Source organism: Leopardus geoffroyi, chromosome C1 (assembly GCF_018350155.1).
Source record: "Leopardus geoffroyi isolate Oge1 chromosome C1, O.geoffroyi_Oge1_pat1.0, whole genome shotgun sequence".
In the NCBI taxonomy this organism is placed as follows: Eukaryota; Metazoa; Chordata; class Mammalia; order Carnivora; family Felidae; genus Leopardus; species Leopardus geoffroyi.
The window spans coordinates 92,996,334-93,011,824 of NC_059328.1; the positions used below are offsets into that span (position 1 = coordinate 92,996,334).

Sequence of the window (15,491 nt, forward strand, 5' to 3'; positions counted from 1 at the left end):
CTTTCTCTCTCAAAATAAATAAGTAAACATTTTTTTAAGATATTGTTCTAGTTCAGGCTTTGGACTATCATTCTCAAATGTATACTTTTTTAAGGTCAAGAATAATTGAGCACTCTAGAAATGAAAACCGAAGCATGCCAATATTCAATGGTTTATGAAGCTTGCTATCACTCCAGCTTACCCAAAAAGCAAAAAAAGTCATTCTTAAACTTGCTGTAGGAGAAATTTGTGTGGGGAAAGAAAGCAAACTGGGGGGGGGGGGGGGGGGGGGACTCTACAGTTTACAGTTCATTTGCTACAAAAATAGTATGTGGGGTGCCTGGGTGACTCAGTCAGTTAAATGTTTGACTCTTGATTTTAGCTTAGGTCATGATCTCATGGTCATGAGATTGAGTCCCACGTTGGGCTCCATGACAGGTGTGGAGCCTGCTTAATATTCTCTCTCCGCCCCCATCCTTTGTCCCTCCTGACTCATGCTCTCTCTCTCTCTAAGACAAAAGAAAACAAAACAAAACAAAAAACCTAGTATGAAGACAGAACAAAGAAAGCTTAGCTGAGAGAAAAATTACAGTAATTTGTATACTGAATATTATCTTAAATCATAAGCTTTTAATGATGTAAGGAATCTCAGAGTTTATGGAATTCACCTTTCTTTAGCTTACATATGGGAAAAGTTAGGGAGCAGATTTAACTAAAGTAATTCAGTTGGTTAATGACAAAGACAAAGTAAAAATTAAGTCTTCTGACTTACAGTGTTCTTTTCAAATTTAAGCGTCACTGTGGGGGCGACTGGGTGACTCAGTGGGTTAAGCATCCGACTTCAGCTCAGGTCATGACCTAACAGCTGGAGTTTGAGCCCTGCATCAGGCTCTGTGCTGACAGCTCAGAGCGTGGAGCCTGTTTCAGATTTCTGTGTGTGTCTCTCTCTCCCCCCACCCCCACTCACGTTCTGTCACTCTCTCTCCAAAATAAATAAACATTAATAAATTTCAAAAATTAATAAATAAAATAACCATTACTGTCTGGCAAACATTTCTCTTACTATATATGAAAGTTCTCATTGTAATATCTTTTGAGTTTATTTCAATGAACACTTACTGGCACTTAATAAGTTTCCTTGGTTTGGGATATAACAATACTATAATTAAAACTTTAAAAATAACTCTCTAATCAAAAAAACCCTTAGTATCTTTAAATTTGAATTGTCATAAAGACACACATATTTTATCAAAAACCACCTCTGTTGTTGTACTGATCATTGGGGTATTGTATGTAAGCGATTAATCACTGGATTCTATACCTGAAACTAATATTACACTGTAAGTTAACTAACTGGAATTTAAATAAAAACTTGGAGGGAAAAAAAAAACACATCTGGATCAATGTAAATACTGAAAAAACAAAAAGAGGAAGTAAACATAATCCACTTCTGGAATAAAAAAAGAAGCAAAGATGTAGAATCTTCAAGTCAAACATCTACTGTAATCTAAATCACCTTAAACAGGAAAAGCACACACTCTCCAACCAGCCAGCCATTCATTATCGTCTGTGTCTAAATCTTGGAACAAGTTCAAAAGCATTATAGATTGAAAGTACTCCAGCTGCAAAAGAGTAGATCTTATTCCATCCCAGCTCATAAAAACTTTGAAAACTCATGATACTGATCTTTTGTTTTAGTAAATAAAATACTTATGACTGAAACAAGACTATAGCGCAAACCTTCAGGAATAAAAATCTTACATGCTGGGGCTCATCTTCTGCTGACATTGCATTATTAACACACAAGGCTTCTAAAAACTTCTGCTTCAGGATAATATAACGAAACCTGTGAAAAATAAAACACAAAACATTAAAATGATTAAAAAGCCGAGTTACAACAAAGTCAAAGATTAGAAATGAAACCCAGGTTCTTAGAGCAAAACAGACCAAGTTTGTCTTAAAGGGCTAATTATTCCTCTAAAAAAAGATTTTTAAGAAAAATTAATTTTCCAATGTCTCATAAATCAAATGTGCTTATAAGTTACTATAACCACCTTTGCTTTCAAAAAATTATTTTTTTAATGTTTATTTTTGAGAGAGAGCAAGTGTGTGTACACACACACACACACACACACACACGTACACAGGCAAGCTGGGGAGGGGCAGAGAGAGAGGAGGACAGAACACACACACACACACACACACGTACACAGGCAAGCTGGGGAGGGGCAGAGAGAGAGGAGGACAGAGGATCCAAAGTGGGGTCTGTGCTGACAGCAGAGAACTCAAGGTGGGGCTTGAACTAACAAATCATGACCTGAGCCAAAGTTGGATGCATAACGAACTGAGCCACCCAGATGGCCCTGCTTTCAAAAAATTCTTAAAATTTGGGGCACTTGGAGCATCTGACTCTTGATTTCGGCCTAGGTCATGATCTCGCAGTTCATGAGTCTGAGTTCTATGTCAGGCTCCGCACTGACAGTGCGGAGACTGCTTGGGATTCTCTCTCTCCCTCTGTCCCTCCCCTGCTCTCTCTCTCTCTCAAAAATAAATAAACTTTTAAAAAATTCTTAAAATTCTTAAATTACTATTTTTTTAAAATTTTGTTTTAACATTTGTTCATTTTTTTGAGAGATGGAGACAGAGCATGAGTGGGGGAGAGGCAGAGAGAGAGGGAGACAGAATCTGGAGCAGGCTCCAGGCTCTGAGCTGTCAGCACATAGCCCCAATGTGGGACTCGAACCCACAGACTGCAAGATGACCTAAGCTGAAGCTTAACCAACTGAGTCACCCAGGCGCCCCAAAATTCTTAAAATTCTTAAAAGCTTATCACATTGGAGCCACAATTAAAATAATTTCAGTAAGTAAATACAATTTAGTACTCGAAGGATTTCTATTTCCAATATTAATTCTAACCAAAAGCCAAGTTTTATGAAAGATGAAAATTATAGTCTAATATGAAATCAAAATCCTTTACATTCAAAATGTCTTGTTTTATTATGTTTTGTTTTATTATTTTGCATTTTATTCAAAATATGTCCTTTTTTCTTTTCGAACATGAGAAAAGTCTAATAAAAATCAGGCTGAAAGAGTAGGAAGAAATGAACATTTCTGAAGTCATAAAATAATCATAAACTTTAAAGTTTTTTAACAGAGATTTTTCAGGGAGAGGTCTACTTGACTTGCCTAAGAATAAAAAATTCTGGATGCTTTAAGCACCTTAAAGAAAAATTATTTTTAAGGACTGAAAGAAAATGAAACTTTAGTCATTCTTTCAACCATTGTTACAGTAGCAAATGTATGTCCAATAAAGCAAAATACTTGCCTTCAAAAAGAGGGTCATCTAATAAGTTGTATGAAATATGTACACTGTTTCAGCAAAGTCTCAAAGGAATGTGAAAACAATTCTATCAGAAGGGGTGGAAAGTATAAGGCAAGTTTTATAAGAGCTGACTCTCAAAAGATGATCAGGTGTGTGCTGTATAAAGGTAGGAGATGGTGAAAGGAATACTATTCCAATAAATGAAGAATGTGCAAAAGCAAACAGGTATCAAATAGCACCAGTGGTATGAACAGATGATCAAAAAACAATATAAGGTTGTACTTCCATTGATGGTAGAGTCACTTGTTATCTGGCTAACCTTTCTACAGATAAAATGAGAAACCGTAGATAAAATTTTAAAAGTAACTATTTGAAAGCAATGAAGAACAACAAAAAGCTGGTACAACTAGAGGGAAGTCAATCTTTGGCGACGGGGGTGGGGGGGGAGGCTTGCGGGGGGGTGGGGGGCGGGGATAAAAAACCTTTGGAGTGAGATTCAAGGGTATAAGGTCTTCCAGCTGGGGGCACTCTCCAGTCAACACAATGTGAGCTAAAACTCAAGTAGAAAGCTACAGTTTCACTTTCTTAAAAAGTCAGCAAAAAGTTTGGTACTGCAAGAGTAGCTGAAAAGCAGGAGGACATCCAAACACAAAGGAAGCCATAATGAAAAATACACCAAAATCTACTGTACAAACTCAGATAAAATCTTTGGCTGTCCCTGAAACTGTGAAGATGCAAGGGAGACTCCAAGGAGCCCAGGGAAAGCAACAGATGGAAGGCTAATTAACTGACAAAGATCTCAGCTGGCATCCACTAAGTGGGAGTGTAACGAAGTTAACTACCTCATGAACAAAAGTCAACACTTTTCAAAGGCAGATAACAGAATCCAGAGCCTCAGCAATGAATCCACAATGTGCAGAATACACTAAAAAAATTTTTTTTAATGTTTATTTATTATTTTTAAGAGAGAGACAGAGTGCAAGCGGGAACAGGGCAGAGAAAGAGGGAGACACAGCATCCAAAGCAGGCTCTAGGCTCCGAGCTGTCAGCACAAAGCCCAATGCAAAGCTCGAATTCATGAACTGTGAGATCATGACTTAAGCCGAAGTCAGACACTCAACCTACTGAACCACCCAGGTGCCCCATATTTTAAAAGTGACTAGATAGGTTTAAAAAAATAAAAGGGCGCCTGGGTGTCTCACTCAGTTGAGTGTCCAACTTCGGCTCAGGTCGTGATCTCAAAGTCTGTGAGTCAAGCTCCGTGTCGGGCTCTGTGCTGACAGCTCAGAGCCTGGAGCCTGCTTCAGATTCTGTGTCTCCCTCACAATCCACACACAAAAATATTTTTAAAAAAATGAATAGCACCTCAGTCCTGTGGGACAATATCAGTTATCTAATACTGCATAGAGTCCCAGAAGAAGAAGAGAAAAGGGCTAAAAAAAATATTTGAAGAAGTAATGGCCAAAAACTTCCCAAATTTGATGAAAAATATAAACTTACAGATCCAAAAAGTACAGCAAACCTGAAGCAGGAAAAATACAAAGAAACCACACTTAAGCACATCATAATCAAACTGCTAAAAGCAAATGATAAAATCTTGTTGCCAGAAGCAGGAGTTGGAAGGGTAGGCAGATTGGGTAAAGTGGGTCCCAAGATATAAACTTCCAGTTATAAAGTAAGTCATGGAAATGTACTGTACAGCATTATGTACATTATATAGTTAATAATACTGTTTTGCACATGTGAAAATTGCTAAGAGAGACCTTAAGATTTGTCATCACAAGGGGCGCCTGGGTGGCTCAGTCGGTCACGCGTCCGACTTCGGCTCAGGTCATGATCTCGTGGTCCGTGAGTTCGAGCCCCGCGTCGGGCTTTGTGCTGACAGCTCAGAGCCTGGAGCCTGTTTCAGATCCTCTGTCTCCCTCTTTCTCTGACCCTCCCCCGTTCATGCTCTGTCTCTCTCTGTCTCAAAAATAAAAATGTTTAAAAAAAATTAAAAAAACAAAAACTGTCATCACAAAAAAGTGTTTATAACTATGTATGGGGATGAACGTTAACTAGACTTACTGTGATCACAATTTTACAATATATACAAATATCCAATCCCTGTATTGTACATCTGAAACTAATATAGTGTTATTTATATGTTAAATATACCTCAATAGGGGCGCCTGGGTGGTTCAGTCGGTTAAGTGTCCGAATTTGGCTCAGGTCATGATCTCGCAGTCTGTGAGTTCAAGCCCCACATCCGGCTCTGAGCTGACAGCTCAGAGCCTGGAGCGTGCTTCAGATTCTGTGTCTCCCTCTCTCTCTCTGCCCCTCCCCCACTCATGCTCTGTCTCTCTCTCAAAAATAAATGAACACTGAAAAAAATATATATACAGGGGCACCTGGGTGGCTCTGTTGGTTAAGCGCCAACTTCAGCTCAGGGTATGATCTCACAGTTCATGAGTTTGTGCTATCAGCACAGAGCCTGGAGTCTGCTTTGGATCCTGTGTCTCCTCTCTCTGCCCCTCCCCCCACTCACGCACTGTCTCTCTCTCTCAAAAATAAAAAAAAAAGAACATAAAAAAATACACACACACACACACACACACACACACATATACACCTCAATAAAAAAAAAAAAGATCTTGAAGGCAACTAAAAAAGAAAACAAAAACAACAACAACAACCATATAAGAGAATCCGGACACAAACACAGCTAAGTATTCATCAGAAAATAATGGAGGCGAGGAGACAATAGAATGACATCTTTCAAATCTTCATATTATTGGGGCATATGGGTGGCTCACTTGCTTGAGCTCTGTTGGGACTCTTGTATCAGCTCAGGTTGTGATCTCTCAATTATGATATGGGAGCCTACTTGGGAGTCTCCTCTCCCTCTCTCGCTCTGCCCCTCCCCAGCTCATGCTCTCTTTCTCAAAATAAATAAATTATGAAGAAACAACTGTCTCAGATATGGCCCTTGTGACTTTTTGTATACACTGTCAAAAAAGGTAGGTTTATAAATCAGATTTTCAACCAACTGAAGTACATACAACTTGTCCTCTAGAAGTGCTCCAACTCAATGGTATTGAGTATACTATTTTCTAGGAAAGCTAACAGTCTTGTTTTTAAATTTTTGTTTATTATTTTGTTTTGCTACGCCTATACCAGTGATAAGACAATAAAAAATTTTGATGAAATCTTACCTTTTTTTGTCGAATTTTTCCATACATTCTAGAGGCTGTATAAACTGAAGAACTTCATCCCATTGACCATCAAGGATTAGCTGCCTATATAAAGAAAAACACATGCATGTTATCAAATTTGGGTTATACTAATTAAAAGCAGAATAAATAAGAATGAATAAAAGCAGAATAAATGATAAGAATAAATGATAAGCAGAATAAATGAAGCATTAAAACTTCAGTCTGAAATCTGTAATGAGGTTAACATCCTCAACCACTATACTAAAATAAATTTTTCACAACTTATTTGTAACAACATATCCTATATGAGAAGAATTTGTGAATCTGCATCCACTTCTCATTCTAATATATATGTGGGTTTTTTTTCACCTATATAAAAACACTGGGCTAAGTCTAAACGTTCCTTTATTTTCCTACTCATCTTACAGTTTTAAAGTTCTTCTGTATTATTTAGGGGCCAATGTATGGCTATATTTCAGACTCACCAAATCAGAGGTTCTTAATTGGGGGTGATTTTGTCCCCAAGACATCTGGCAATGTTTGGAGACATTTTGGTTGTCACAATTTGGGGGTGCTACTGACATCAACTGAGTATAGGTCAGAGATGTTGCTAAACATCCTACAATGCACAGGAAAACCCCCACAGCCCCAAAGAACAAAGAATTATCTGGCCCAAAATGTTACTACTGCTGAGGTTGAGAAATCCTGCTCTCAACTATGATTTCTACATCTTTCAGGCATATAACACTAAAATGTATACTCTGAGAATAAAAACGGCAAAGAATAAGATCAGGTTTCATTCCACTTTAGTGGTCTATGGGAATTTCCAAAAGTTATAAGGCATTCTTACTGCTGTTCTTCTTTTATAATAGCAATTTCCCTACTTCTGGATTTTTAGAACAATATAATTTAAAAAGGGATGGGCAGGAGGATCTAAATAAGATTGCCAACTTTTAAGCCTGCAAATAAGGAATATTAGTAAGAAGCAATCATAATATATCATAATCATTTTACAAAGAGGCATTTTAATATTTAAAAAGAAAGGGCAGAATTTCAAAGGTTAGTCCTTTAAGATGAATACATTTAGTTTAATGAAAAACTTAACTATTCTACAATTCTTTGCATTTTACCTCAGACCAGTAAAACTTCATCAGAAACCCAGCTGATTCTTGGAGGGGGGATATTTGAGAGCCACTGCTAAATTCCAGGAGTAGCAATGCTTGAAAGACAGGGCCGGAACGGCCTCAGTATTGGTTCCTGAGAATATTGACTAAGCTCCCCAGGGCTAAATGACATTCATAACACCAAATACAAGGAAGTTCAAGGAATTTAAATAAACTCTTAATACATTGAAGTTTTTTTTTTTTAAGTTCCTTTTTCGTGACTTAGGAATGCTTCATTTTTTAAAGCTTTCCAAGTCACAAAATGCCACATGTCCAAGAATCTGTATTCTTCATCAAGGATATTCAGTATCACATAAGCAGAGAGTGCATTTCTGTCTGGAAATCTGGGTTTTTCTTTTTCCATCTAATTCAAGTTAGGATATATTTAGCTTCCCATTTGGCAAATATGTTATTTCTCTTTTGCTCTGCAATTCCAAGAATCTTGTTCTAAGGAAATAATTCAAGATACAGAAAAAGTCCTATGTATAAAAGATGTTCAATAGAGCATTTATTTAAGATAAATTGGAAATAATTTGTTTAAAATTGGGGAACCATTAGGAAATCAATTAAATCAAAAAATTTTAAGTATAAATTTGTAGTAACACAGAGAATCCTTATAATGTTAATGGATAAAGAAGGATACTAAGTTATCCTTCTAATAGAATGTAACAGAATTGCTTTTTTTTTTTTTTAATATGCACAGAAAATCATCAGCATGTAGTGTGTCTGGGTGACGGGTATTTTTCTCTTTTCCTTTTCTATATTTTCTATAATGAATATATCTATATTCATTTCTATGGCCAAAAAGATGGTATTTCAGAATTTTTTTTTTATCCTTCTGGAGTCTCTTATTTTTTAAATCAAGAATTTTTCATGATGATGCCACAACCACAATGGAGTTGTGACTCTAGTTTTTTTAATGGACTTCTTGATCTTGAAAAGATTCTATAGAAAACATGACTTTATAAATGTTCTATTATAAAAACAAACATTATTTTTACAAATTATATGGCCTTTTCACGATTATAAATATCCCACCTGAAATACACATATTATTTCATTAATACTTAACACTTCTTTGAAGGAGCTACAAACCTTATAAAACTAACGAAATCATACCTCAGAAAAAGCATATCATCTGAAAATAAGCCGTTTATGACTCCACTTTCCTTCTCGAGGGCTAACATACTAATGTGAAGTTTCTTTGAATTCAAGAAGTCTAAAATTAGTTTAATAATTTCAACCTCTTTTACATTCACTGTTTCTTCAGCCGTCATGTTGATAGCCTAAATATTAAACAGAACAAAAACAAAAATTAGTCCTATTATTTTATCTCTAAGTGTTATTAACTGTCTGGAAACTATACATAATAGGTTTCTTGGAAATATTTAGTATAGGTATTTTGAAATTAACTTAATATTTATCAAAACCAGTCATTCTTTAAGGTGGAATAAAGGTTATGGCTATAATTTTTTTAAGTCCTTATCTTTGAGAGATACACACTGTAATAATACAAATTAAATGATATAAAGTCTGTGACTTGTTTCAAAATAATACAAGAGGGGATTGTTAGAGGTAAAGATGAAACAAGAATAATGACTACTGAAGTGGGGTAATGGGTAAATGGAGGGAGATTCACTTATATTTGCTATGGTCTGAACATTTGTGTCCTCCCAAAATTAATCTGTTGAAATCCTAATCTTCATATTGACAGAATTAGGAGGTGGAGCCTTTGAGAGGTGATTAGATCTTGAAGGCTCTGTCCTTCACGGGATTAGTGTCCTTCAAGAGGCCCCAGAAAGACAGCTCAACCCTTCTACCTTGTAAGAATACATTGAGAAGTCAGTAGTCTGCAACCAGAAAGAGAGTCCTCATCAGAACCTGATCATGTGAACATTCTGGTCTTAGATTTCCAGCTTCCAAAGCTGTGAGCAATAAATTTCTGCTATTTATAAGCCACCCTGTCTATGGTATTCTGTTACAGCAACCCAAATGGACTGAGACAATATTATTCTATCTATTCTTACACATTTTTAAAATCTGTCATAAAAAAGAACATTTTAAAAGTCATTAATAACCATGTTTAGCCATGTCCTAAATACCTTGCCGTAGGCATACACTCATTCAATAAGCAGCTTTTTCTCTGTGATAGGCACTGTTCTACTTAGGAGACACTGGCCTTGTCCTTAAGAAGCTTATAGTCTATAGCAACACAAACTATTATATCTTGTACTTTGGAGTCAAACAAAACAAGGCTGATTAAAAAGTACAACTTTAACTCATATCAACCTAAACATGAACAAAGATATTTCAATTCTCTACAATCTCTTCTAACTTTTACCTAAAAGTTTGCAGTGATACAACTGAGCACATAGGTTATGAATTCATAAAGATTTAGAACTAGGAGGAATTCTGAAGATCATTTCACAGATGAGATCACACAAGTTAAATGGCCTAAGCTGTTGAAATTTTCAAATGTTAAGGCTAACAGCAGTACAAAAGACTACCATGCTAAAGGGACTAGCTGCAAAGACACATCATCACGCATCATCAATGAAGCAGACTATTGTAAGCACATCTTTCTCACAGGACCAACTAACTTTAACCAAGTTCACAGAAACAAACACACATATGTATGCAAACGTGTTAATTTTTTTCCAATTTGTTTATTATCTTGTCAATTTCTTTCTTTATAATGAGAAGTGTAAATGTCCAGCCGACTATAATGCTCATATCAGATGAGTAGATTTTCTCTTTTAGGTAGAGAAGGTGGCAGGGTAAACAAGGGACAGAACATGGGAAGATATCATATGACTCAAATATTTAATGACATCAAATTAAGTTAATCTCCTACATCAGGCTAATCTCCTACATCCATCACCACAATAAGGACATGCTTGCCTCAAGAAACAAACATATCACCAATCTCTCTCTCAAAAGGGCAGCTAACCAGTCTGCATGCTTTGGGTTTCTCTTTGCTCTCTTTTGAGCTGACCATCCTCCTGTTCACAGACTTTGTCCAAAAAAGGATACAGTAAAATTAGTGATATTTCTGCTCACTAAATTTTAATTACATTTCAGAGGTGCCTAAGATTACTCCTAGAGCACAAGGGTTAGTGGTTTTAGCATTCCCCAAATCTTCATATAATTTTTACTAGCAAAAGAATGGCTTTTATTAATTTAATTATCATAAAAAATTGCCCCCTCCATCTTTTAATTTTTTAGTGGGTACTTCACTTATATCACTATGTACCAACCATACAACTTGCTGCAGAATTGAGATGCAATTTTCTATTGTTGTTGAATATACCCAATGATATCGAACATTTTATAGGCCTCAATTTATTTTACATTCAGCCTCAATATGGGAGAACTCTAGAGTTACTATGAATCTCACGTTATGGAGTGCCTGGGTAGCTCAGTCAGTTAAGCACCTGACTCTTGATTTTGGCTCAGGTCATGATCTCTCAGTTGGTGAGATTGAGCCCCACATCGGGCTCTGCGCTGACAGTGCGGAACCTGCTTGGGATTTTCTCTCTCCCTCTCTCTCTGCTCCTCCCCAAATTGTGCTCACGCGCACTCTCTCTCAAAATCAATAAATGAACATTAAAGAAATAAAATAAATCATAACTACAAGTTCAATACCACCATCATTTCTGATTAATAAAGTCTAAGAGAAGAAATAAATTCTTACAAATACATATTTTTATACTGACTTTACATTTAAACTTTGAATAAATACAAAAAATGTATACTAATTAATGGAGAATTGTTCAGGGTTTTTAAAAGACAAGCTTTAATTCTATACTGTGAAATTCCTAGCAGAAAAGTATACTATTTTAACCACTCAACCCAGAATTTTAATTCTTATAAGATTCACTGTTGCTAGATAGCATATATAACATAGGCACATGCTTAATGACTGTATCTTCGTTATTCTTTTCTAACCACTCTGTGTTACTGAAATGTTTGTAGAGGCTCCCCAAATCCCAGCTATATAATTTAGAAATTAAATACATTATTATAAATATAACTTTTAAAGATAACACATAAAAACATAATTCACATTCTTAATCTCCTTAAGCTATTAATCACTACCAAGCAGAATTTTTCTCTAATTCAGAAGAGTAGAATTCAATAATAAATGTTTCATCCTCCCTTCTCAGGGAAGATATAAAACAGTAAGAGTTAACTAGCTTAGAAACAACTAAAATTATCTTTTAAATGAGATGTACAGTATATAAGTGTACAATAAAGTTTACTTGAATTAACTTAAGGTGCAAAAATCAATGAAGAAATGCCTCTTAAAAGGTACGGAGTAGATGATTTTGTTTGCAACTATTCTAAAAATCATTCAGAAGGACAGAACTCTGGCCCTTTAACCTATTTAAGCCAAAGTCAGCTCTGACAATACTGTAGGTTAGATATGCCAGCGCATGGTGCATGTGAACAATTACTCACCAGGCAGAATTTATGTAGAGCCAACAATAAAGTGTATTCTGCTGAAAACAGAAAACAAAATGAAAAAAAAAATCAGAATGTTTCTGTATTTCCATAATAAATGACACACTTACCTATAAAAAAAAATCACAAAAACATCTCTATGTATTTTAAAAAAATAAGTTTTTACTTGGGGAGTCTAGGTGGCTCAGTTAAGTGTCCAACTCTTGGTTTGGGCTCAGGTCATGATCTCACAGTTTGTGAGTTTGAGCCCCACATCTGGCTCCATGTTACTGGTGCAGAGACTGCTTTGGATTCTCTTTCTGCCCCTCTCTTGTGCGCTGTCTCTCAAAATAAATAAATAAGCTTAAGAAAAAAAAAAAAAGAACTTTTTACTTATATCCAATCCTGGACTAGGTGAGATAAAGAAATGTTTTCTTTAATAATAAGTATATCTGGACACCAGCAGGAAGGTAGTTAATATTTTAGTACTTAGATACAATTAATATCTACAGAAACTAAATTCCAGATGCTATCTCTATACTCATACTGATTCCTATCTTAGTCAAACAAGATTAGAAGACTATATTAAGGGGCAAGAAATAAAATTATTTTTAGAAATCTAATATTAAAGATAAAATGTTAACAAGAAAAAAAAAGGATGTCAACAGAAATATATTGACCTCTATGTATATTTCTATACATGGATATGGAAAAAGTTTTATGAAAAAAATATCAGTGGTAACTTTCTAATCAAATATAAATAGATAGGATTTAAATGTTCCTTTGCAATGAGGAACATTTGAAATGTTTCTTTACTCACTTGTAATACAGATTAGGAAGGAAGAAAAATGCACAAAACTAAGAATGACTCACAAGTACAAGATTGAGGGAATCAAAGTACAGCCATTATAAATTTTATAGTCAAGAAAAGAATGCTGAAGAAAAGTTCCATTAATCTCCAACTCCATCCCACACAATAAAAACTACCCTCTTTAATCTTCCAAGTATTATAGAGCATGTAACAATGAATTACATTGCCTTAAGATTCCTGTTTACAGACAAAAATGCAGATAAGAAAATGAAGTACATGAACCCTTTTAATACAAAACTGTAACGGCTTTTAATACCAAACTGTAACATAAAACTACTGGACCTTTTCCTTTAAAAAATAGAGCAATAAATTTAATAAAATAGCATTCTAAAAACTTACGTTGCTGCCAGGTCAGTTAACTGTAAATGTCTGGTCCTTCAGAATTATAAATGTGATGTTGCAAGTCACTTAACCTCTATGGGCCTCAATTCTACGTACATAGAATAAGAGGGTTAGGGGCACCTGGGTGGCTCAGTCAGTTAAGCATCCAGCTTCAGCTCAGGTCATGATCTCACAGCTCATGGGTTCAAGCTGCTCATCAGGCTCCACACTAACAGTGCAGAGCCTGCTTGCGGTTCTCTCTCTCCCTCTCTCTCTCTCCCTGCCTCTCCCTCTCCCTCTCTCCCTGCCTCTCTCTCTCTCTCTCAAAATAAATAATCTTTAAAAATAGGGGCGCCTGGATGGCTCTGTCGGTTGAGTGTCCAACTTTGGCTCAGGTTGGTGAGTTTAAGTTGGTGAGAGCCAACTTTGGCTCTCGTGGTTGGTGAGTTCAAGCCTGGCATCGAGCTTGCTGCTTTCAGGGTAGAGCCCAATTCGGATGTTCTGTCCCCTTCTCTCTGTGTCCCTCCCCCACTCTCTCTCTCTCAAAAGTAAAACATTAAAAATTGTTTTAAAAATATAAAAAATATGTTAAAAATAGAATAAGAGGGTTAGTTTGGGCAATTTCTAGGATTTCCCTTTAAGTTTTATAATATGCTTTAAGTCACATTTCAATATACTTCTTGTTATTGATATACATATATTCTTAGGGGGAAATATAAAGTCTTGGATAATTAGAAGTCTCTAACATATAAGGTCAGTTTAATAAAAAAAGAAAATAGATTTGTTTTAAATCATATAAGCAAGCAAACAAAAGCCCTTCTAACTGCAAAGCTCTGTCATGTCTGTTAATCAACTAATGTTTATAACATGGATACAGCATGTGTCACTTCTTATTGTTGACAGCTGTTCTTCTATTCATCAATTATTCTAATTTACTTTCTGGAACTGTGAATAATTTTGGCTTAAAGACCAAATTATCTTTAAGCAGGTGTTGCTTAATATAGCTATAAAAAGAAAAGAATTCAATTAACATAAACTATATGTTGTGTATCTGCATAAAATATCTCTGGGGAAAAAAGACACAAAAAATTGATAAAAATGGTTCTTAAAGGGTCTTAAAGGAAAACTGGATAAAGAATAGAAATGGTAAGACTTTCCACTACATACCTTTTTATACCTTTTGAATTTTGTACTATGTACAAATATTACCTATTCAAAAAATTTAAATAATAATATGAAATATAAGTAAGAATTTCCAATTGCAAATTACTTGAAAATTCTAGTTGCAAGTAAATGAAAGGTATTAGTAATAAAATGAATATAATATATTCATTAGGTATGTAAAGAAAGTAATATTTCAGAATGATTTGTAAATTTTTTATAACACAAGACCTCTTCTCAGATCTGATTCAAATATTATTTCAATCTTTCTTTATGAGATTAAAGTATGTGTGTTCTTTCCATATTGAAACTCACAAAAATTTAAAAAACATATTTAATTGCTAAAGAACTAAAAATTTACAAGATAAGCAAAACTAGTTTTGACTCAGACTGTATAATTAAGTCTTGTAACCCAGAAAATGTAAAGGAAAAAATGGTCAAATCTGGTACTAAAAATGTAAACTGTAAACCTTCCATTTAAGAGAAGTTGTCATAAACAAGAGACAAAGGACAAATCAGGAATAAACACAACATACATAAACGGTTAAATGGTTACCAATGAGAACAAATAGATAGCATCTTCAAATCAATACCCCCCCCAAATTCCAGTTGAACAATGAGCAAAGACTACACAGACACTTCACAGAACTACAAAAGAGACCAAAAATTTATGAAAAGATGTTCAACCTCACTAGTGATACTAAAACAAGACACCATTTATGGCCTACTAATTTTGGCCTACCTGATAATACCTAGTTTTGGCAAGAGTGTGGGTAAATGCCCTTTCACACATTGTGTTAAAAATGTAAATTGGGACAAACTTTTTGAAAGAGACTTTGACAGCATGAAATTCTTATCTATAAAAAAATGTTTTTAATGTTTATTTATTTTTGAGAGAGAGACAGAGCATGAGCAGGGGAGGGGCAGAGAAAGGGAGACACAGAATCCAAAGCAGGCTCCAGGCTCCAAGCTGTCAGCACAGAGCCCAACACGGGGGGCTCTCACGAACCGTGAGATCATGACCTAAACCAAAGTTG

At 35.3% G+C, this 15,491-nt stretch overlaps 1 protein-coding gene across 14 annotated transcripts in view; it reads right to left on the minus strand.

The window, feature by feature from the left end:
* Positions 1-15,491, minus strand: part of WDR47 (WD repeat domain 47) — a 70,155-nt gene that overhangs the window by 42,474 nt on the left and 12,190 nt on the right. For 4 of the 14 annotated variants that reach the window (XM_045478516.1, XM_045478518.1, XM_045478523.1 and 1 more), the window contains exons 2-5: positions 12,120-12,167; positions 8,778-8,944; positions 6,496-6,579; positions 1,741-1,825 (exon numbers count right to left, since the gene is read on the minus strand). In XM_045478516.1, the coding sequence (XP_045334472.1) occupies positions 1,741-1,825; positions 6,496-6,579; positions 8,778-8,935 (327 nt within the window). In that variant the 5' untranslated portion in view covers positions 8,936-8,944; positions 12,120-12,167. Of the gene's footprint in view, positions 1-751; positions 856-1,719; positions 1,826-6,495; positions 6,580-8,777; positions 8,945-12,119; positions 12,168-15,491 lie in introns of those variants that run through there. The other 10 variants (XM_045478512.1, XM_045478510.1, XM_045478513.1 and 7 more) reach the window with 4 other exon arrangements.